At 38.4% G+C, this 22391-nt stretch overlaps 5 protein-coding genes across 5 annotated transcripts; 4 read left to right on the forward strand and 1 right to left on the reverse strand.

Annotated features, from left to right (window-relative positions):
• The first annotated feature begins 1736 nt into the window (after window positions 1–1736).
• On the forward strand, window positions 1737–5775 carry LOC105157854 (Integrase-type DNA-binding superfamily protein). The gene is made up of 9 exons (XM_011074350.3): window positions 1737–2325; window positions 2471–3038; window positions 3150–3232; window positions 3373–3381; window positions 3471–3559; window positions 3657–3730; window positions 3823–3873; window positions 4485–4561; window positions 4932–5775. Exons 1-9 carry the CDS (start codon window positions 2106–2108, stop codon window positions 5498–5500), a joined length of 1740 nt encoding a protein of 579 aa, XP_011072652.2. The 5' UTR covers window positions 1737–2105; the 3' UTR covers window positions 5501–5775.
• A 1293-nt stretch (window positions 5776–7068) lies between these two features.
• Window positions 7069–9654, forward strand: LOC105157799 (uncharacterized). The gene is made up of 2 exons (XM_020692336.2): window positions 7069–8416; window positions 9317–9654. The coding sequence occupies exon 1, from the start codon at window positions 7515–7517 to the stop codon at window positions 7941–7943; it is 429 nt and encodes a 142-aa protein (XP_020547995.1). The 5' UTR covers window positions 7069–7514; the 3' UTR covers window positions 7944–8416; window positions 9317–9654.
• Window positions 9655–10908: 1254 nt separating this feature from the next.
• LOC105157802 (auxin-binding protein ABP19a) lies at window positions 10909–11765 on the forward strand. The gene has a single exon (XM_011074281.3). The coding sequence runs from the start codon at window positions 10943–10945 to the stop codon at window positions 11606–11608; it is 666 nt and encodes a 221-aa protein (XP_011072583.1). The 5' UTR covers window positions 10909–10942; the 3' UTR covers window positions 11609–11765.
• Window positions 11766–12436: 671 nt separating this feature from the next.
• On the forward strand, window positions 12437–14416 carry LOC105157800 (GRAS family transcription factor). The gene has a single exon (XM_011074280.3). It carries the CDS (start codon window positions 12710–12712, stop codon window positions 14339–14341), a length of 1632 nt encoding a protein of 543 aa, XP_011072582.1. The 5' UTR covers window positions 12437–12709; the 3' UTR covers window positions 14342–14416.
• Window positions 14417–14600: 184 nt separating this feature from the next.
• Window positions 14601–21588, reverse strand: LOC105157803 (E3 Ubiquitin ligase family protein). Its single transcript, XM_011074282.3, has 6 exons — window positions 21140–21588; window positions 17731–17832; window positions 16792–16962; window positions 16579–16700; window positions 15932–16051; window positions 14601–15195 (listed from the first exon to the last, which is right to left on the reverse strand). The coding sequence occupies exons 1-6, from the start codon at window positions 21539–21541 to the stop codon at window positions 14904–14906; spliced, it is 1209 nt and encodes a 402-aa protein (XP_011072584.2). The 5' UTR covers window positions 21542–21588; the 3' UTR covers window positions 14601–14903.
• Window positions 21589–22391: the final 803 nt, after the last annotated feature.

A 22391-nucleotide genomic window follows, 5' to 3' on the forward strand; every position in this document is an offset into this window, starting at 1 on the left:
CTTCTGAAATGTTTTAAATTTGGAATCATCAAAGAGAAACAGGGGATGGACAATGTAAAATGCCATTCCACTTTGAAATTAATTGAGAAACACGACTTATTGAAGAACATTGTTCTAGTAATTTTGAGCCATTGCCATCTTCGTGGCGTTGTGCTTCTAAATTTTGAATTGAAATCCACCATATTCAACCACTGTTTTTCCCTGTTTCCTAGTGAATGGTTGACTTGCAGCAGTCTACCGTCTCTTGTGTATTATTATGTTTCAGTAGTGATCGTTGAACGAACTTCAGCACGTGAAACAAGAATGAAATTTGGAAATTATCACTCGGCCAACCACTCTAGTTCTTCCAGCCCCTGTGCGCTCCAAACTCTAACGTGAAGGCCCTCGTAACCCAGGCTTTCTTGTCCCTAAGCTGTTGTCTTTGCTGAAATGAGAGCAGAATCATGACAGTATTTCAGCTGAGTTGGCCATATGTCGAAGAACAAGGAGCTCAAAGGCCTGGGAAATGGGTGCTATCGGCTGCCCATTGAACAAGATGATAAGACTTGACTAGCAGGAATTTGAGCCGTACAAATTGCCCCTCGTTTGGGCTCCACTCGGGGTCCTTAAACACCTGTTCTTCTAGTTTGATAACTTCAAGATGAGATAACAAACCAACAACGTTCGTAACTTTCCAAGGAAAGCAACAGACGCGTAACAAAAGTAAACTTCTTGAGGAAGCAGGGAAAGGTTAAGTTCTGCAGGACATCACTCGACTGGCTTCTGGAAAAAGTAGAAAGAAAGTGATCCAAGTTTATGCATACGGTGAAAGATTGTTCACATAGTGTTTGTTTACAGCGCGATAAAGTGCTTGTAAGAAATTCCCAATATCTTGATGTTGGGAATTCTTTTAACGAGATGTTTATACAACGTTGGACGACCGTCCAAGTTTGTCTAGGCTATGCAGCCGAATGACTTTCGTTGTGAGCTTCTCGCCTCAAGAAATCATGAATGCATGCTGCAAGTTTTGATCTTCCCATTAGGCCCCAACCCACAAACACAAACAAGATCCTTTAAGAAATCCTTGGGCCACCCATAGTTTAATGAGATGGGAGACATGAAGGAAGCATGGTTTCATGTGAATAAGTAGATAGCTATAACTTAAACCCAACATATTCAAGCATGAGTCCATCATCAACCTCACTTAGTGTTCTCTCGTTTGCCCAACCACAGTATTCGACTTATTGGGCCAATCTAATTCTGGGCCGCACTGTCATGTTAAATTATGGGCTTTTCAAACCTGTAAGCCCAATTTCTTCGCGTTTAGTGGGCTTACTGATAATACTGTTAAGCAATCTAATGTTCTTATTGGGCTTTACAATGCACACCGAAATTAGGCCCATAATACACTGTAGTCTTCCTGAAATGTAGTCCAATGAGACAAAAGAGGGTTATAAAGGTCATTTAAAACAGGAAGCATTTAGCTATAATACCCCCACTCGCACCTTTTGACATAACCAATAACACTCGACCAAGTGTCCGACCCACACAATTCCTCGCTTGACCCCCCAAGCACAAGAAAAGGGCTCATGTAGCCGAGACAACACCTGATTCCAGCCCCTCCTCCTGCAGACCCAGAGCGTGGAACGAAAAACGAGGTTTCATTTTGCAGAATGCCACAGAACTGCTGCAATAAGACGATGGATCATATTCATAGATTCTGAAAATACCCATTTTATTAATTATTAATTAACTCCCAAAAATAAAAGTAAAAAATGAAACCTTCTCTTCTGCATGACGAGGCTGAGGGGTAAATTCTACTAATTCTTCGTGACCAACAAACACATACATACACTGTATCTATCTATCTATCTATATCTAGTGTGTGTACTGTGTGTATATATATATATATATAAGTACCAAGAAAGGCCTTCTCAGTTCTTTCCCACAATGCTTTGAAGTTTGAGCTGAAACCCCACAAAAACCCAAAAGTGTGTGAAAGAGTGTGTGTGGTGAGGGTTTTGTGTTTGAGAAAAACAAACACCCTTTTTCAACAGTGAATTTGATTTGAAATAGATATATATACACACAGATATTTGACATTATTGTTGTGTAGTAGCAGCATCATGAGTAGTAATAACTGGCTGGGGTTTTCTCTGACTCCACACCTTAGAGTTGGCGGTGATGCTGAAGTCGGCGGTGATGCTACAGAAGAAGAGGTGGCGGTTGCCGCTGATGACAGTCGCGGCGGCGGGGCTTGCTGCTTCCCTGCCGCCACCGCCGCCCATGTTCCTGTTATGCCTTTGCGCTCTGATGGCTCCTTCTCCGTTTTGGACTCTAAACATTGTATGTTTCTTTTCTTACATATATATATATATACACATGTTGTGGGTGGAACTTGATTTTTGTTTTTGATTCTTCGTTTTTCTTCAAATGGGCTTTTACATTTTGGGTTGCTATAGAGTGGGATTTTCGTTTTGGGTGTTTGTAGATTGGAGATACGATAATGATATGAATGGACCTAACCTCAATGAAGAAGGTCCAAAGTTCGAAGATTTCCTCGGATGCTGTTACTCAAATTCACCGTCGAGTGAACCGGGAGAGATAAACATGAACATGCCACCGAATTTCAGCAGCTGTTCTGATGATCACCACAAAAGAGAAAATTTCACCGTCCCATCTCCTTTTTTCCCACCATATCACTACACCATAGTCCCTACTGCCACTGCTGCAAATCCTGACGGCGTTTTCTCGGCTGCTTTCGGCGGTGGTGGTGGCGGCAGCGTTGCAACTTCAGTCTCAGGGTTCAAGTCTTGGCTCCAGCAAACGGAGAAACCGTCTGTGGAGGGTAGTAGTCGGTGTGATTTTCAGGCGCTGTCTTTAACGGTGAACCCCAGTTCTCAGCCCGACATACCGGTGGCGGTGCCGCTGCCGCTGCAGACGGCGGGTGATGGGAAGAAGCGGGCGGTGGCAAAGTCTAGCTCGGTTAAGGAGCCTGTACCTCGTAAATCAATTGATACTTTCGGCCAAAGAACTTCTCAGTACCGCGGTGTTACAAGGTTATATTATTAACCTTAAAAGAAACAAACAGAAAGACATTAAACATGCAAGAATAGTTTATCAGTTGTAGTAATTTGTTTGTGATGGTAAGGAAATTGATGTGTTTGTAGGCATAGATGGACTGGAAGATATGAAGCTCATTTGTGGGATAACAGTTGCAGAAAGGAAGGACAAACTAGGAAAGGAAGACAAGGTGAAAAACAGACATACTATATTTTGATCTTTTTCTCATATTTTGAGAATGTTTTTCCCTTTGTTAAATGATATTCTGACAATTTCATATGTTGCAAATTCTGGGATTTTCTGCTCTCATTGTCTATTTTGTGACAACAGTGTATCTTGGTAAGCTTTGCTCTCTTTGCAATTGTGTATATTTAGAATCAAAACATGTTTGCATGTAATTTTACATACAAGTTCTTGTTCTTGTTCAGGGGGTTATGATAAAGAAGAGAAAGCAGCTCGAGCTTATGATTTAGCTGCTCTGAAGTACTGGGGACCAACTACACACATTAATTTCCCCGTAAGTTGTCTGTTCGTGAAGTTTTTGTTCCAGTTATTTGGTCTGCAGATGGTTTGGTTGTAAGAGTTTGATGATTTTCTTATCTTATATAAATCAGCTAAGCAGCTATGAGAAAGAGCTTGAAGAGATGAAGAACATGAGCAGGCAAGAATTTGTTGCTCATTTGAGAAGGTAATGGGATTTCAGCAATGTTAGATTGTACTTTCTGCTTTATTTTTTATACCATCATTTGTAAATTCTCTCGATTGCTCATCTGTCACCAGGAAAAGCAGTGGATTTTCTAGAGGAGCATCCATGTACAGAGGAGTAACGAGGTAAAAAAAAAAGGGGTAAATTACATTCACCCCCAATGAGGTTAGGTCTAATTATGCAAAGAAATTACAACTACATCCCTTGACGTCGTTGTAATTACATGTATACCTCCTTTAAAAAGGGGAAATTTTACACAAACATCCCTTTAGCGGGTGTAATCTGTGATTTTAAAAAGAAAAGGTAACTTATATTGACACCTCTCACCCTTGTCCTTTAATAACATTACAAGTACATCGTCGGTGTACTTGTGATTTAAAAAAATAGATATTTGTGTAATTAGGTCTAAACTCAGGGAATGTTGATTTAATTACCAAAAAAATAAAAATAAAAAGGGAGGAAAAACAAGAAAAATGTTTCTTGCAAGAAAGTCTTCAACCCCATAATTTACTGCAAATATTTGCAGCTTTTTTGGGCAATTTATCATCTTCAATAATGGACAAAATTGCAAGAATGAAAAATTGATGGAATATGCATGTGCACATGACATTTAGTACCACATACTATATATATATACTCCATTTCTGGTATGGAATTTAAGACAACCCCATAACTCTGTCTCTGTTGTATGCTCTTTTTTATATCATTTTGGTTTGGTCTAATCTCATTGTTGCAGACATCATCAGCATGGAAGGTGGCAAGCCCGAATTGGAAGAGTTGCAGGCAATAAGGACTTGTACCTTGGTACTTTCAGTAAGTATTGCTTCTGCCTCTTGTACCTTTGAGTTTCATTTTTTTTACCTTGGAGTAAGTTTCTATAATTGTGCACTTGAACCCGACATCAAACATAAATTCCTATGATTTTGCTCTGTCCGTGCTTGGTAAAAGAGAAATCATTAATTCTTTTGCATTTTTGACGAAAATGTTAACGTCCTAATTCATATGTTTTGTTACATGTGCAACTCATCTGGGAATCCATAGATCACAATACGATGATGTAATGCTGATGCTAGTTCAATAACGCTCATCTAGTGTTCAATATCGCTAATTTACACCTAACAACTTTAACTATCGATGTTATGTTATGGTATCGAGAGTACTAAATGTGGCTTCAACTTATTAGGTACACAAGAAGAAGCTGCAGAAGCGTATGATATTGCTGCAATAAAGTTTAGAGGAATGAGTGCTGTCACGAACTTTGACATAAGTAGATACGACGTGAAAAGAATTTGTTCAAGCTCGACCCTCATCGGAGGCGACCTAGCTAAACGGTCTCCTAAAGACTCCGGCCCGTCGTCCCACGAGGACTACAATTCGTGTGCGTCATCAGCTTCACCTCGAGCTTTCCTCCCTATGGCCAACGGGGAGTCAAATTCTGACGAACTGGCTGACATTATGTGGAATGCCAGCTCGGAAGAGCAGGGCCAGCAGAATCAGGGTGCAAAAGATGACACGCAAGTCGGTCGAGGGCCGAGCAGTCGGGACTCGTCCAGCCCGTCAAGCCCCAAGGGTCCCGGCTTGGGACCGCCCCGGATAGACCAAGAGTTTGTAGATGGAGGCGGCTATTCTCAAGCGTATTTCTCAATGGACGGACAGAAGTATGATGATGGTGATGATCATGCAAGTTCGAACCGGGTAGGCGAGGTGGGATTGGTGCATCAGGCTCCTATTTTTGCACTGTGGAATGACTGAAAAAGCATGTTTACTCGGGACTTGGGCAACTTGGGTAGGGGGAGACAAGGAATTTTGCATTGGTGAAAGGGGATTAGATTTCGTTATTGCATTTTGGTCTGAATCTCTGACTTGTTAAATTAGTGGGTATTTCTGTTTGTTTTGTTACTGGTACTGCAGAAATCTTGTGATTACAGTGGAGAATAGCTTCATTTGTTGGGAATGTTTTGCTGGAAAAAGAAAGAAAATTAACTCGAATCATAAATGAGAATGGACGTTAAGTGGTTGCGACGACAGTTGATGGGATATGGTTATGATTATTAAACGGGTGAAGGATTTTCTATTACACATCGTTTGGTCGTTTTGTCAAACGGCAGTTCCATGATGTTGATTTTGTAATTTAGTTACAATGCGTTTTTATATAATTAATTTTAAAATTATGAATTTAAATAAATCATAATGCTTATTTAAAGTTAATCATTTCAAAATAATTAATTAGACTTGAACCTACACAATTTATAGTGCCAGCAATATTGAAAAAGTATCAATTTCAGAGAAATTATTTAAGTCAACGGTGAATTTGAAATAAATATTGTATATGTTCTTCTAAGAAAAAAAGAAATAAATAATTGGAATAATAATAATAATAATAGAGTAGGTGCCTAAATTGGTGTGCCAGCCCCAGAGGTTGTAAACTGTAAATCCTTTTCCCACCCGAATTTATCCTTCATAGGTTATATTGACCAGCGTTGTACTACATTGTTTTTGTCGAGTATATAATAAATATTTTTTCATATTAATAAATTATAAATTAAAATAAAATATGTAAATTAACAACCACAATTTTAAAATAAAGGCCAGTGGTCGATTTTAAGTAAATTAAAATATAAAATAATATATTTTTATCAAACAAGAAAATACTTAATTCAACAAAGGTCAGTAGTCGATTTTAAAGAGAACATACATAAAAAAGCATAAAGACACAACAAAGAAAGCGGCAAGAGAGAAAAGAGGAAAAAGGGGAGAAAAAATAAATGAAAAATTAAGACAATCGTTAAATAGAGTTAAAACTTGAATGGATATAAAGAATTGAACATATTATTTTTATTTTTTTTGTATAAATTCTAAATATAAATTTTATAGAAATGGGCTAATGTGAATATTTGATAACATATGAATTTTAAAATTATATAATTCGAATATGAAATTCTTCTAAAACTAAAATCCAATCAAGTGTTTTTGAACCTTTCATGACTTGGGCGGTTCTAGTATGTTACGAGTCTCTCATTTCAATTCTTGTTTCATTTTGGATCATTTGAATCTTTTTGGGCCAACCTATTTTTATGCATGCCACTTTGTAAGTGATTTATGATGCTTATAATGTACGTGACGATTATGTAAATAGCTAGAAAATTGAAACCCCATCGTTACTATTTAATACTATATAATTATGTATTTAAATTTGGAATTATATATTGAAATGAATTTTTTTATCTATATTATGGTTTTATTATATAGTTTTGGAATTAATATTACAAAAAATAATTAATTAGTGATTTATCTATTTTACAAATAGTAGCGGACCTCATTTGAAGGCTGGGCCCAATGCAACGACGAAGTGGGCCCAATCGGACCACAAGTTCCCCCTCTCCTTCCACTCTTCCCAGTAATCCTCCGTTGGGAAGATTTAAGAGAACACGGACGAAATTTATCAAGAAGAATTTGGATTCACTTCCCGAAATCCTATGGAAATATATCAAGAAGAACTTGGATGTTGCTTTTGACCTGCAATGCCTACTTGGATTCAAGAATCCAGTTAATGCCCTAACACGGACTCCTCCATTGAAGGAGGATTCAAGTTTTGGGGCCAAGATTTTCGGAGCAGCTTGTTTGGTTCTTAGAAGCCGCCGGAAAGTTTTGAGGTCCATCTTGAGTCCGTTCCCAATTCTTGAACCCTACTTTCCTAGGCTACTCGCAAATGCGAGGAGGACCTGCCTCCGATGGGAAAGACGATTAATTAGCAGGGGGGATTTGTATGGATTCGCCGTTGTTGACTCTGTTTATCGCTCTTTTATTTGGGTTCTGTGCTTTCATGGTTGAGGCGCAACAAAATGCGAATCACCCGCCTGAAATTTCACTCCCTCCTCCGCCTCCCCACCCCGAATCACCGCCGCCGCCTTTTACTCCACCACCACCATCATGGTCGCCACATCCATTCTCTCAACTTCCACCACCTCAATTACGATCATCACCACCTCCTCGCTCCCTTTCACCACCACTGCTAAGGAAACCCCACCGCCATAGTAATCATAATTTGCATACAAAATTGAGCCCCCCACCGAAAAAAGAGAACCTTAACAAGGAGAAGATAATCGGGTTAATGTTCGTCGGAGTTGCTGCGATATTACAAGTGTGCATTGTAGCGTTCTTGTTGATTAGGAGAGGGCAACTCTTAAAAGGCTGAAAAGGGCTATTAAAAGAAGCAGAACAATGGACTTGCTGACTTGCTGTTAGATTATATTCTTCTTGGTACATCATGCTTCACTGTCTGGATGAAGATTCTTTACTCTTGGCTTGACAGTTGACAGATGAGGGTTGAATGAACTGAGGATTGACCAAAAGTTGGTGTCTGATTCACTTACCTGATTTTACTGGGGTAAAGACATCTTTTTGTTCTTTTTCTTCCCTGTGCTTTCTTTGACATTCTACTGTGTACATTGCTTGAAAGATTTGGGGAACACTATAGTTTTCATTCTCTGAAAAGAGATCAGTTGATTCACTTTGTTGACCAAGACTTGAAAGAACCATTATAAGCAGAGATAGTGAACAAGGGATTGAGAGTGTAGGGGCGTAAGGTAAGGAAAGTGGCTGTCACGGAGGAAGACAAACCGCAGCATAAGCAGAGCTAAAAAGCTAATATACATCAGAGAAAGCCAGGTGCTGCTGCCTTTGAATTTGTAACTTTGCAATTATGTGTTCATGTATTATCTGTATGACTTCATTGGATAGTGAATTGCGCTTTTGCTTTTTTGGTAACTTGGAAGTTCATAGCCTCAATAACAATTATTTACTCGGAACTTATGTTAAAATGTGCATAAAGGATAAAAAACTATGATCAATTACTTGCAGATATTGTTTTCTTGTAAATGCGAGTTCCAAGAGTCGTTAATCTTGGACAAGAGATTGTCCGAAATGCTTGAGATAGATCTCTTCTTGTGGTGTCTCTTCTTTTCCATGGGTAGTTCCAAGCTGCGGTTGTATTTGAAATTGAAATTCAAAATGTTTCAACTCATTTAGCTCGACAAAGCTTGGTTTGAGTTTGCTGACAACAGTTGTTGGTAACTTAAAAAGGCATTGATTCTTAAATTCCAAATTTGTTAGTTGAAGGAATGTCATCACAAACTTATCTGTTTTTTAAGAAATTTAAACTGCACATTTATGTGTTTATTTTCTAGTGTTTTCTACTTTAGGAATTTTGGATCGTGTCATGAGGAGAAATTATTTCTAGCTCACATACACTAGTCCTAAATGCAAAAAACTATTAGTTTTGCTTCATACTGACATGTTGCCTGTTCCATTTATTTTATGTTCATGATCAAGTAATTAGGTTATCTTAACAGTGTCAAACTGATTGTTTCAAACAAAATCCTTGAGACTGCAGATGGATGACCTTCTGTTATGGAGGTGGAAGTTCCCTATGATGAATTTTGATGCCAATAATTCAGAAATAGTTTCTGTTCAAAAGTTTAGCTCCATTTCACTCACATCAGCTCTCTTTAGTGGCAGCTATATGAACGTCTTTAAGCATCAAAACTCATGCCATGTTCTATTTTGTAGGTGTGAAAGAAGAATCACTTGAAGATGAAGCATTTTCTCTTTTTAGTGTTTCTTAAGAGACTGACCTGCACTCATTCTGGACTGCTCAACTATTGAAGGGGGAGTCTACTATACCAACACAAGAGTGTGATGTTAGTGTTGCAAGTTTAGTCACTATAAGTGTCTATGATTTGCGTTTATTATTTTCCAAGAGTGTTTATGGTCGTTTGAGTTACACTAACTTCACCTATAATTTGAGTATAGCTTCTATGGGAGAAGCTCATTTGAGCAGAATTTGTTGTTTCTGAAGATGGTGAAAAAGACAGACTCTTGTGGTATATTGATGACTAAATGCTGTAGTCGTGGTGTTCTCCTCGGCCTATATTTCCTATTTAACTTTCTACCCTCATGAAAAGAAAAAGAATACCCTCTACACACCCGAAGATCAGAGTTCAGGTAAAAGCTCTCTGCCTCTTAATAATTTACCAAGTATTGGGTGTTTGGAGTCTTTTGATTTCGTTGTAGCCCTCTTGGACTTGGGATATTTTCATCTCATCAATGTTGTTGATGCTCTATAAATACATTGCAGTTCTGGTACAACGATTCTGTATGAGATGTTTGAATTTGAAAACTAATTTCATTTTCAATTCCACTCAATAATCCGCCAAATAAAAAAGGAATAGGCAAAGAATTAAAATAGTTTTGGTTATTATGCATTGCCTGTGCCTTTATTCGAGGCATATGAAACGTAGTTTTTACCGAGCAATTTCAATCGAAGATGTCCCAATTTAGGACTCATCATTTCGATAAATAGAATGGCATCCGAAGAAACATTCTGCTGCAATGATCACACCACTGCCATATTTTAACTCAATTCAAACCTCAATTTAGGACTCATCATTTCCATAAATAGAATGAGATCCGAAGAAACATTCTGCTGCAATGATCATCACCACTGCCATATCCACTCAGAACAAACCTCAGCCAAAAGGGAACTCCTCAAGTCCACAAAATATTTTAAGTCTTCTTAATTGAAGGGCTGCAAATGGTATCATGGATACCTTTTCCCCTTCTAGCTGTCAGCCCTGTCTTGTTCTGCACTTCCTTCTCCATAGCCATGTGCTGCTCTTGGACCACCTCTTTGTTACTTGGCTACTTGCTAAATATGGGTGCAAATTCTTAGTAGTAACAAACTAATCAGATACAGTTTAGTGCGGAATCCATCATCATTATGGCCTTTAAATACCACCAACTCAAGATAAGACAACAGTGTTTGCATGCTATAATTTGCTTACATTGGCCAGAGATCAGCAGCAATTGTAACATGCAAATAATATTTGTTAAGTTTTTAGTTCTTTTGTTCTCATGTCTTTCTTGTCATTAAACTATGCTTTAGGTACTGTATGTTATGGGGATCAATCTAAGTATCTTGCTTACTTGGAGGAAAAGGAATATTTCTATCACTTTCTTGCTCGATAAACTTGAAGATGAGACAACCTACACTCCAGTGTGTGGAGTTCTACTTCACTAAAGAGTTAGTGGTTCTCATTGCACATCAAATGCACATCGACTTTTCAGCTTTTGCAACTGCAATTAATAAAAAAAGTCTCAACGTTCTATATAAACCAACCAAAAGCAGAACTTTCCATGCGAACCATAGAACCAACTACGCAAGCAGAAAACATGCTTAAAACAATCCTACTATCGTTCTTTCTCCTTGTCATCACCTGCAATGCTGCTGTGCAGGACTTCTGCGTGGGAGACCTCAAGGCTCCAGAAGGGCCGGCAGGTTACTCTTGCAAGAGCCCTGCTGATGTAACAGTAGCTGATTTTGTTTTCACAGGTTTTCGTGCTGCTGGGAACACCACCAACATCATCAATGCTGCTGTTTCACCGGCATTTGCAGCACAGTTTCCAGGCCTAAATGGGCTAGGCCTCTCTATCGCACGGTTGGATTTAGCCCCTGGTGGCGTAGTGCCAATGCACACTCATCCCGGGGCCTCAGAGCTTCTGCTGGTGGTTCAGGGTTCCATCGTCACAGGCTTCATCTCGTCTGCTAACAATGTTTACGTGAAGAAGCTTGTGAAGGGAGACATAATGGTTTTCCCACAAGGGTTGCTGCATTTTCAGATCAACGCTGGCGGGAGAACTGCTGTGGCTTTCGCAAGCTTCAGCAGCCAGAATCCTGGGCTTCAGATTACTGATTTCGCACTATTTGGAAACACGTTGCCTTCTTCCTTGGTGGAGAAGACCACATTCCTTGATGATGCACAAGTGAAGAAACTTAAGGCTGTTCTTGGGGGCAGTGGCTAAGCCCTGCAAACAATCAGACTATTGTATCATTAATTTTCTGTTTGGTTTGGTTTAGTTTGTTGTTTGGAACAAGAATTTTTCTTACTGATGTAATGTAATTTCCTAGAATTCTGTCTTCCAGTTGGTTGCTTGAGATTCAATGCTGCAAATTCCAATATTTGAGTACCTTTATTCACCCAAGCAAACTAACTAAATGCACAAAAAAATAGGTATTAGCATGTTGAAAAAAGAAAATTCCTAGAATTTGGAGAATTGTTACACCATCTAAAGTTAATTTTTACATTATAAATTTCTGTTTGATAATTAGATTTTCAAAAGAGAATCTGTAATGAAAAATATGACTGTATAAAGTGTAGTGTAATTTTCTGTAATATATGGGAATATCAAGAGGTGCAGCTCATACTTGAAATGGGATGCCAAAAAGGATAATCATTTTTTGCAATTAATAAAGTTCAAGTCAATAGAATGTATCAACTTTATCATCTGTTGACAAAATTGAAGAGCTTATATCAAATCTCATTAGGACATAAAGATAATGCTTATCAAAGTACAACATCATGCACAATGGATTAAACACATTTGAAAGGGACTGGTTATCAAAAACTAAATTATGTTAGGCTGACAATTGAGTTGTTTGCAAGTCAATTACATCCTCAAAAATACAAATTTCGGACAGTTTAATTTGTTTATTTAAACCAAAGTCTAAAGAGTCTGCCGTCTCTTGAAAATTCAAACATAACCCCTATAGCCTTCCTAAGAATTTCAAAATCCTCTCTCTACAACTTTTGCCTCTTTGTCCCAACAACTATGAGAATATGGTAATAAAATACCCTTTTACTCAAGTCTAATGACATTAAAAAAACCTTAATAAAAACATCACAACTGCCAAAACAACAGCAAACCCAACATTGAATATGCGTTGCTTTGTCTTTTGCTTGTTGGGCAGCTTCAACATACATTATTATAACACTTGAATGAACACAAGTCCACACCACCCATGTTATCCCCTTCTTAGGCCGTATTCTGATCAATCATCAAAAACTACACCATATCTTCTGATCTTTTTTTCTCTCCCCAACTTTAGGATTAATTTCTGGTGTTATGACTATCGGGGAACCGGAGCCGAACCCTCCTCCTGATCACGTCTTAGGATGGATGGGAGAGTCGGTCTCGTACTTTCCAACGTTTTTCGATGACCCCTATGAGACTGGGGATTTCAGTGGTGATTCTTGGTGGGTTGACGGTCATAATCTTGAACAAGACCAGGTTAATACCAGTGCAAACTCTTTCACCACCAATACCACAAGCATAACCCCAGTACCAACTGACACTGTAGTTTCCAACCACTCTATTCCAGTAGATTTACCGAAGAAACGAAAATTACCTGATGATTCGAGTCCAAAAGCTGCTCAAAAGAACAAGAATCGACGTGTCAACGAGTCCGATCCAGGGCCTGCAGGTGCAGCACAAGGGGTGGCACCTAGAAAACCAACTACACACAAGAGAGGGAGCAGGTCAGCTGGAAGTAGTAACAATAATAGCAATAATAAAGAAGGGAGATGGGCAGAACAGCTGCTCAACCCATGTGCTGCAGCCATCACCGCCCGGAATCTGTCCAGAGTCCAGCACTTCTTGTATGTTCTAAATGACCTGTCATCTCTCAATGGAGATGCTAATCATCGGCTAGCATATCATGGCCTCCAAGCGTTGACACACCACCTTTCTTCCGCCCCTGGTAGCAGCTTCTCCTCAGCGAGTGGCAAAACTTTTGCTTCCAGCAGCCCCAAATTCTTCAGGGACGCTTTGATCAAGTTCAATGACATCAACCCCTGGTTCAGAATCCCAAACAATGTTGTGAATACTTCGATCCTCCAAATTCTTGCTGAACAAGGAAACCAGCAGACCAATCTTCACATTCTTGACATTGGAGTGTCACATGGAGTTCAATGGCCTACGCTGCTGGAAGAACTGACGCGTCGGACAGGTGGGCCACCGCCTTTGGTACGTCTGACAGTGGTTGCTCCACCCACCAGCAATGACCAATCTAGACACACGACCCCGTTTGCAAATGGCCCTCAAAATTACGACTTCTCCTCCAAACTCCTCAGTTTTGCCAAGGATATGAACATTAACCTGCAGATCAGTAGAATAGAAAACTTCCAGCTGCAGAACCTCAATTCTCAAGTGATCTCCTCATCTGCAGAAGAAACGTTAGTCGTCTGTGCACAATTCAGGCTGCATAACTTAAATCACAGCACCCCAGATGACAGAACAGAGTTTCTAAGAGTGCTAAGGAGCTTGCAACCCAAAGGAGTAATCTTAAGTGAGAACAACACAGATTGCAGCTGCAGTAATTGTGGTGACTTTGCAACAGGCTTCTCAAGGAGGGTTGAGTATCTATGGAGGTTCTTGGACTCAACCAGTGTTGCATTTAAAGGACGTGAGAGCGAGGAGAGGAGGATGATGGAAGCAGAAGCAGCTAAAGTGCTGATAAATGTGGGGGAGATGAATGAAAGAAAAGAGAAATGGTGTGAAAGAATGAAAGGTGTAGGATTTAAAGTGGAGGTGTTTGGAGAGGAGACGATCGATGGAGCGAGAGCATTGCTGAGGAAGTATGATAGCAACTGGGAGATCAGAGTGGAAGAGAAAGATAGCTGTGTTGGACTGTGGTGGAAAGGACAGCAAGTATCGTTTTGCTCACTGTGGAAGATGGATGAGGATAGGTTAACATAGTTATCCATGAATGCTTTGTTCCCTGTTCCAAGTATGAACTTGAATTTTTTGTACTACTGCAATTCTAGTCGCGCATGCTCATCCAGTCAAGCATTTACAACTATTCAATCCCTGAGATACTATTGTGAATGCAAAACAGGACTTATACTCGATAAGATATTACATCTAGTGCATAGAAGGATGATTTAGATGTGGAAAACAGGATTGCGATCCATATTCATACATCAAGACAACCCAAAAGATACCAGACAACAGGAGGGAATAAGAAGATAAATATGTCATTAAGGAACAAATGATGGTTCTTATATCGGGATATCAACCATAGGTCCTGTGGTATGACATTACAAAATGCCTCGTTCTTTGTTTTTCTCGAGAGTAAAGACCAGTAAGTTATGTACACCAACACTTCCTAGCAGACTACGACAATTTTCTTTGGCATAACCAAGATAATCAACCTGAGGTCAGTTGAAACAAGTACTACCCTAGTGTCATCAGTGTCTTCTTTGGTGAGCCAAACATACAAATCGCCTGTCCTGCTAAACTGCAATTATATAGGGTGCCCTCAAGAATCATATATTCTTACTGAACTCCTGATTGGCTGCCTGCATACAGGACACTTTGGCAATACTTCACGCTCAACTGACAAGGCACAGCGTTGACAACAAACCAGATGCCCACAAGGGATGAAGGCAGAACGCCGCCTTCTCATCAGGCAAACCACACACAGCTCGCCGTCAGGAACATCTCCAGATTCTTCATCTGCTGCAACCTCAGCCTGAGCCTCGTTGCTATTAGAATTATTTTGCTGCTGAGCCCGCTGCTGGTACCTCCACTCTTTCCATCTTATCCAATTCCTATGCAGAATGAGCCATATGAAGAACTACCAATAGAGTGATGCTACTTTGCCTTCTAGAATTTAATGCTATTAACAAATGACACAAATAAATATACATAATATCTGATGGATGATATGCAAAATATGTTCTAAGTTGCAAACAAAGTTTCCAAGCAATAAAGTGAGCTGGAAATAGTCAATTCTGTGAAAGAAAGGTTTCAGAAGATCTGCCAGCCAGGATCCTAGATATCTTCTGATAATAGGAAAGAGCATTGCTGAATCTAATAAAGTTGTAATGACAATTAGGAATACAGTTGGAGACCCCAAAAGGGCCAAAACAAGTGGCTCATGCCCAAGTCCTCCATAGAACTAGGAATATAATTGACAATAGAAATTTTGCAATTTTCTTGGACATGGAAACTGAAAACAGAGAGCTTTCCGGAACATTCTTGTGTAAAGAAGATTGTTTGAGTTCCCAATGCATACACAATCCTGTTGTGTGTGTATATATATATATTATGCGTGTATTAGTTTTCCTGTAAAAATTTGGTAAGTGAGAGGTGATATTTTAATTGACAAAGTAAAAAATTGACAAACTCGACATTAAACAAATCAAAGAGGGAATGATAATTGCTATCATGCAAACATGAATTTCAGTATTAATTGACATCATTACTAAAACCTTTCTACAGAACCTGCAACTTTTTGACAATATAAGGCCAAATCCAAGCAATATAAATTGTTGTGGTATGTACCTTGCAATAGAATAGCCAAGGATACCTATAGCAAGTGAACCAAAAACAAGTCCACTCCACATCAATACTTTAGTTTTGAAGGAAAGATCTGCCACAAGTTGATCCTTTGTCAAATCAGTCCTACAAACACAGACCTGCAATCAGCTTTGTGGGATCTCTCTTATTGAAAAAGAAAACAGAAAGAAGGATAATACTTAGATGTTGATAGAAAACCATTTATAACATGACTTATATCTAACTTGCTTTCCAGATAACAATATTTGTCAAAATAAAGATTGATTTGAGTTCGACCATCAAGGGATAAATAAGCCTTCTGTGGGATAAATAGTCTCAAACACAATGTCAATAGGTTGCTTCAAATCTGATTGCATAAACCATAGGTTTATTTTGTCCACATTAGCTAATACAGAAAGATATTCAGTCATGCCGCTACTTAAACTGATAATCCCAACCCCACAAGAAACCACATAACCTAATCCAACCTAAGTGAGCTTAAATCCTTTTACTGAAATATTTATGGAATCCTAACTAGACTTTCCAATCAAGCAAGACCAAGACTTATGAGCAAAAAGACGGACAATATGTGTAAGGAAAACATAGTCTTGGAGTCCAATATCATAGCTATGATTTACTGGAAATTGACATACAAAAAGTAAGGAAGATCTTTGCATGATTTGATTTCAAGAATCCCATTCTTAATATTGCAAATGCCAACAGCAGTTATATCCTTTCCAAGAGGAAGTATTTTCTCCTCATAAAGCAGTCCAACCTGCAAGAAAAATGGGCAAATTTAAGTAGAGAGAAAGAATACAAAACAACTTTTATCAAAAAATGGTGCTATATAATAAGATTAAACTAACAGGATACTCAAGACCGAACAGCGCCTGAAGAAAAGTGTAAGGAGAAGCATTAATAGGCTGCAAGTGCTGATAAACTGTCATGAGAGGTAGTGGATGTCTGGATCCTTCCATGTTGACAACAAGATAATCAGACTGAGGCCATTTTCCCTCTTCAACAAGAATAAAAGGAACCTGAGGAGAAAAATCCCATGCACACATCATTAAACATCAACCTCAACAATATTGGCCTGAACTGCACACGAAATTATTAACAAAAAGAGATATACCATACAACCAATATTAAGATTCTATGATGATCAAGGTGTAAACAATTTTCGCAAATCCAAAGTACTTTTCGCACGATGCAACCAGAAAAGAAATAAGCTGCAACTTCCACTCTATATGCATCATGCACTGATGACAACCGCACAGGCTACAGATTTTCAAAAATAATTTACACATCAGTAATACGATTCATTAGCATCTCAATTCAGCAGCAGATGTCTAGCGTTCAGTGACAAAAAACACAGTAACCGGCACACAGACAGCAAAGACAGTGAAATATTCCTCTTCGACTAATCATTATGGGCTGGTGTCATGCAAAAGCAAAAAGCAGATAGCAACAGAACACATCAAGTCAACAATTAAACCAGTTGTGTAGAACTTGATAAGGTAATGAACTTAGAATAGATGTAGCCCAAGCTGCCCAATGAAAGCAAATATAACATGTCACAAGGATAAACAAAAACCAAGAACAGAAACAAACTGGATTGACTAAGCTTTGTTTTTATAAGCTGTCACCGTATAACTCACAGATAAAGAATCTTAGCAGTCATTATAGATGACTTCATGTCAGAAAGTTGTGCTTTCTGACATCAACGATCAAATGTCTGTCTGTAAATTTTAAAACAATAGATAAAGTTTGGAAATTTCATGACTGTCGAAATAAAAACTAATTACCGTTCTTATTGAGGAAGACTCTTGCTCTTTCCATGATCTTCCAAGTACAGAGCGCAGGTCTGCAGTCCATCCAAAGACACCCCTCCATTCGTTGTATATACACTTCAAGGGGTAAATGAAAAGAAGAAATGTTAACTGAATAAAGCAATTAATCTTATCCCATGTTCAGAATGAGAAGTTGAATAGAGAAATTAGTGCTTGATATATGGAGTTTTCACACTAGAATTAGGAGGAAAATCTAAAATACTCGGGTGTGCTGCACCGAAAATTTGTGATAACTGTTTCCCGTTTCCAGAGAGCATACAAGTTGAACTTTATAGTGTAGCAAGACATCTAAGAAATCCAGATGACAGCAACTCTCTGAAATTGTTGTTGGACACTTGAAATTGATTCTTCATAATTACCAAAAATCAACACAAAATAAATTGCAGCATTTGCATTTCCAATTCTAAGCTTCAAGTCCTAGAACGAACACTATGTTAAAACGTTTACAGAAAACTATCTTAGGAGGAAAATCTAAAATACTCGGGTGTGCTGCACCGAAAATTTGTGATAACTGTTTCCCGTTTCCAGAGAGCATACAAGTTGAACTTTATAGTGTAGCAAGACATCTAAGAAATCCAGATGACAGCAACTCTCTGAAATTGTTGTTGGACACTTGAAATTGATTCTTCATAATTACCAAAAATCAACACAAAATAAATTGCAGCATTTGCATTTCCAATTCTAAGCTTCAAGTCCTAGAACGAACACTATGTTAAAACGTTTACAGAAAACTATCTTAGGAGGAAAATCTAAAATACTCGGGTGTGCTGCACCGAAAATTTGTGATAACTGTTTCCCGTTTCCAGAGAGCATACAAGTTGAACTTTATAGTGTAGCAAGACATCTAAGAAATCCAGATGACAGCAACTCTCTGAAATTGTTGTTGGACACTTGAAATTGATTCTTCATAATTACCAAAAATCAACACAAAATAAATTGCAGCATTTGCATTTCCAATTCTAAGCTTCAAGTCCTAGAACGAACACTATGTTAAAACGTTTACAGAAAACTATCTTAGGAGGAAAATCTAAAATACTCGGGTGTGCTGCACCGAAAATTTGTGATAACTGTTTCCCGTTTCCAGAGAGCATACAAGTTGAACTTTATAGTGTAGCAAGACATCTAAGAAATCCAGATGACAGCAACTCTCTGAAATTGTTGTTGGACACTTGAAATTGATTCTTCATAATTACCAAAAATCAACACAAAATAAATTGCAGCATTTGCATTTCCAATTCTAAGCTTCAAGTCCTAGAACGAACACTATGTTAAAACGTTTACAGAAAACTATCTTAGGAGGAAAATCTAAAATACTCGGGTGTGCTGCACCGAAAATTTGTGATAACTGTTTCCCGTTTCCAGAGAGCATACAAGTTGAACTTTATAGTGTAGCAAGACATCTAAGAAATCCAGATGACAGCAACTCTCTGAAATTGTTGTTGGACACTTGAAATTGATTCTTCATAATTACCAAAAATCAACACAAAATAAATTGCAGCATTTGCATTTCCAATTCTAAGCTTCAAGTCCTAGAACGAACACTATGTTAAAACGTTTACAGAAAACTATCTTAGGAGGAAAATCTAAAATACTCGGGTGTGCTGCACCGAAAATTTGTGATAACTGTTTCCCGTTTCCAGAGAGCATACAAGTTGAACTTTATAGTGTAGCAAGACATCTAAGAAATCCAGATGACAGCAACTCTCTGAAATTGTTGTTGGACACTTGAAATTGATTCTTCATAATTACCAAAAATCAACACAAAATAAATTGCAGCATTTGCATTTCCAATTCTAAGCTTCAAGTCCTAGAACGAACACTATGTTAAAACGTTTACAGAAAACTATCTTAGGAGGAAAATCTAAAATACTCGGGTGTGCTGCACCGAAAATTTGTGATAACTGTTTCCCGTTTCCAGAGAGCATACAAGTTGAACTTTATAGTGTAGCAAGACATCTAAGAAATCCAGATGACAGCAACTCTCTGAAATTGTTGTTGGACACTTGAAATTGATTCTTCATAATTACCAAAAATCAACACAAAATAAATTGCAGCATTTGCATTTCCAATTCTAAGCTTCAAGTCCTAGAACGAACACTATGTTAAAACGTTTACAGAAAACTATCTTAGGAGGAAAATCTAAAATACTCGGGTGTGCTGCACCGAAAATTTGTGATAACTGTTTCCCGTTTCCAGAGAGCATACAAGTTGAACTTTATAGTGTAGCAAGACATCTAAGAAATCCAGATGACAGCAACTCTCTGAAATTGTTGTTGGACACTTGAAATTGATTCTTCATAATTACCAAAAATCAACACAAAATAAATTGCAGCATTTGCATTTCCAATTCTAAGCTTCAAGTCCTAGAACGAACACTATGTTAAAACGTTTACAGAAAACTATCTTAGGAGGAAAATCTAAAATACTCGGGTGTGCTGCACCGAAAATTTGTGATAACTGTTTCCCGTTTCCAGAGAGCATACAAGTTGAACTTTATAGTGTAGCAAGACATCTAAGAAATCCAGATGACAGCAACTCTCTGAAATTGTTGTTGGACACTTGAAATTGATTCTTCATAATTACCAAAAATCAACACAAAATAAATTGCAGCATTTGCATTTCCAATTCTAAGCTTCAAGTCCTAGAACGAACACTATGTTAAAACGTTTACAGAAAACTATCTTAGGAGGAAAATCTAAAATACTCGGGTGTGCTGCACCGAAAATTTGTGATAACTGTTTCCCGTTTCCAGAGAGCATACAAGTTGAACTTTATAGTGTAGCAAGACATCTAAGAAATCCAGATGACAGCAACTCTCTGAAATTGTTGTTGGACACTTGAAATTGATTCTTCATAATTACCAAAAATCAACACAAAATAAATTGCAGCATTTGCATTTCCAATTCTAAGCTTCAAGTCCTAGAACGAACACTATGTTAAAACGTTTACAGAAAACTATCTTAGGAGGAAAATCTAAAATACTCGGGTGTGCTGCACCGAAAATTTGTGATAACTGTTTCCCGTTTCCAGAGAGCATACAAGTTGAACTTTATAGTGTAGCAAGACATCTAAGAAATCCAGATGACAGCAACTCTCTGAAATTGTTGTTGGACACTTGAAATTGATTCTTCATAATTACCAAAAATCAACACAAAATAAATTGCAGCATTTGCATTTCCAATTCTAAGCTTCAAGTCCTAGAACGAACACTATGTTAAAACGTTTACAGAAAACTATCTAAGGAAGCTAAATCACACAAGCAGTATTTCCAACTCTACATCTAAACCATCTAAAAGCTGCTGATTCTAACGAAACGGAACGTCGCTAAATGAAACGGGCACAAGAACATAAAAATGGAACATACAGTTTGAGTTCGCTGCAAGATCACGCCCTTTTCCCCCGACTCCTGAGAAACAACCAAATTCGTACCCCTCAAGCTCTTCCAATTCCCCTTCTCCGCAGCAGGTTTCACCTCCACGCTACCCCTAACGATCACCAATTTTCCACCCTCAGAATCCAAATTAGAAGCACTTCCGTCATCCAGACGAGAACTATCAGAATCATTCTCCTCGGAAAGGATGGAGCGAAGGTCCGACGGCTGCGCAGACGGGGCCTGGTGGATTCTGCGGAGGGCTGATGACGTAGCAGTATACTTCCGTATTGTGCGGCAGGCCACATAGGCAACGGCGAGGCCGAACAACGCACCGTCCGCCGCCATCGCCAGATGCGCCAGCACCGCCGCCGCGGCGCGGTCGTGCACCGACATCGTCTCTCCCACAGCTGCTCTCACCGATCGATTCTCGTCGTCTTTGTAAAAAATATGTGATGTCCTATTCCAATGGCCCAGCCCAAAACAGCATGACCAGTCACTCGGGTGGCTGGCCCATCCCTCAAGCCCAGCCCAAATCCACTTACCTGTCCCATCCAGTCCAACCCGGTCTCACAATTATATAACTATTTGACTGCTGATTAAAGGTCAAAACCCTAACCCTATTCCCTACCCTCCATTGTTCTTGATTTTTTTTTTTTTTCCAGCATATTTTTCTCTCTCTCGATAATCAATGGCCTCCTCTTATCTAAGCGCATAATTGAAAACAAAAATACTCTTCTTCTTCCTCATTCTCAAAGTATTCTTTGTAAACTTAATTCTTTTGTGAAATTTGAGTTCAACCTTTGTGCGTTTAGTCTTTGTGGTATTGGGTATCTAACAACTGTATGGGCTTTTGTCACTGAATTTGACTTTTTGAGCCCATTTTTCTGAGATTTTCTATTTTTCGTTAATATTATTTAAATTTGTAGATAATCTTTATTTATTCCTTTATTGTTGATTTGTAATAATAATTGTATAAGGAAATTTTCGAACCTATTTATCTTATCTAATAGTTAGATAGGTTTTGATTTATGAGCTTCACTACTGGGTGGTTGATACCCAACAACCTTCTTTGTGATATGTGAGTGTTTCTGGCTTTTTCACCTCTTTTTTTCCTCCGTGTAAAAGAAATAGAGATTTATTTATTATTTTAGAACGTTGAAACTAAAATACTCTTCTTTGTAGAAGGAGGAAGAAGAGACGTCAAATTCCAAACTATGATATTATTATTATTTATGAAATAATG

This window comes from Sesamum indicum, linkage group LG3, assembly GCF_026168435.1.
Source record: "Sesamum indicum cultivar Baizhima isolate 11 linkage group LG3, ASM2616843v1, whole genome shotgun sequence".
NCBI classification, from domain to species: domain Eukaryota; kingdom Viridiplantae; phylum Streptophyta; class Magnoliopsida; order Lamiales; family Pedaliaceae; genus Sesamum; species Sesamum indicum.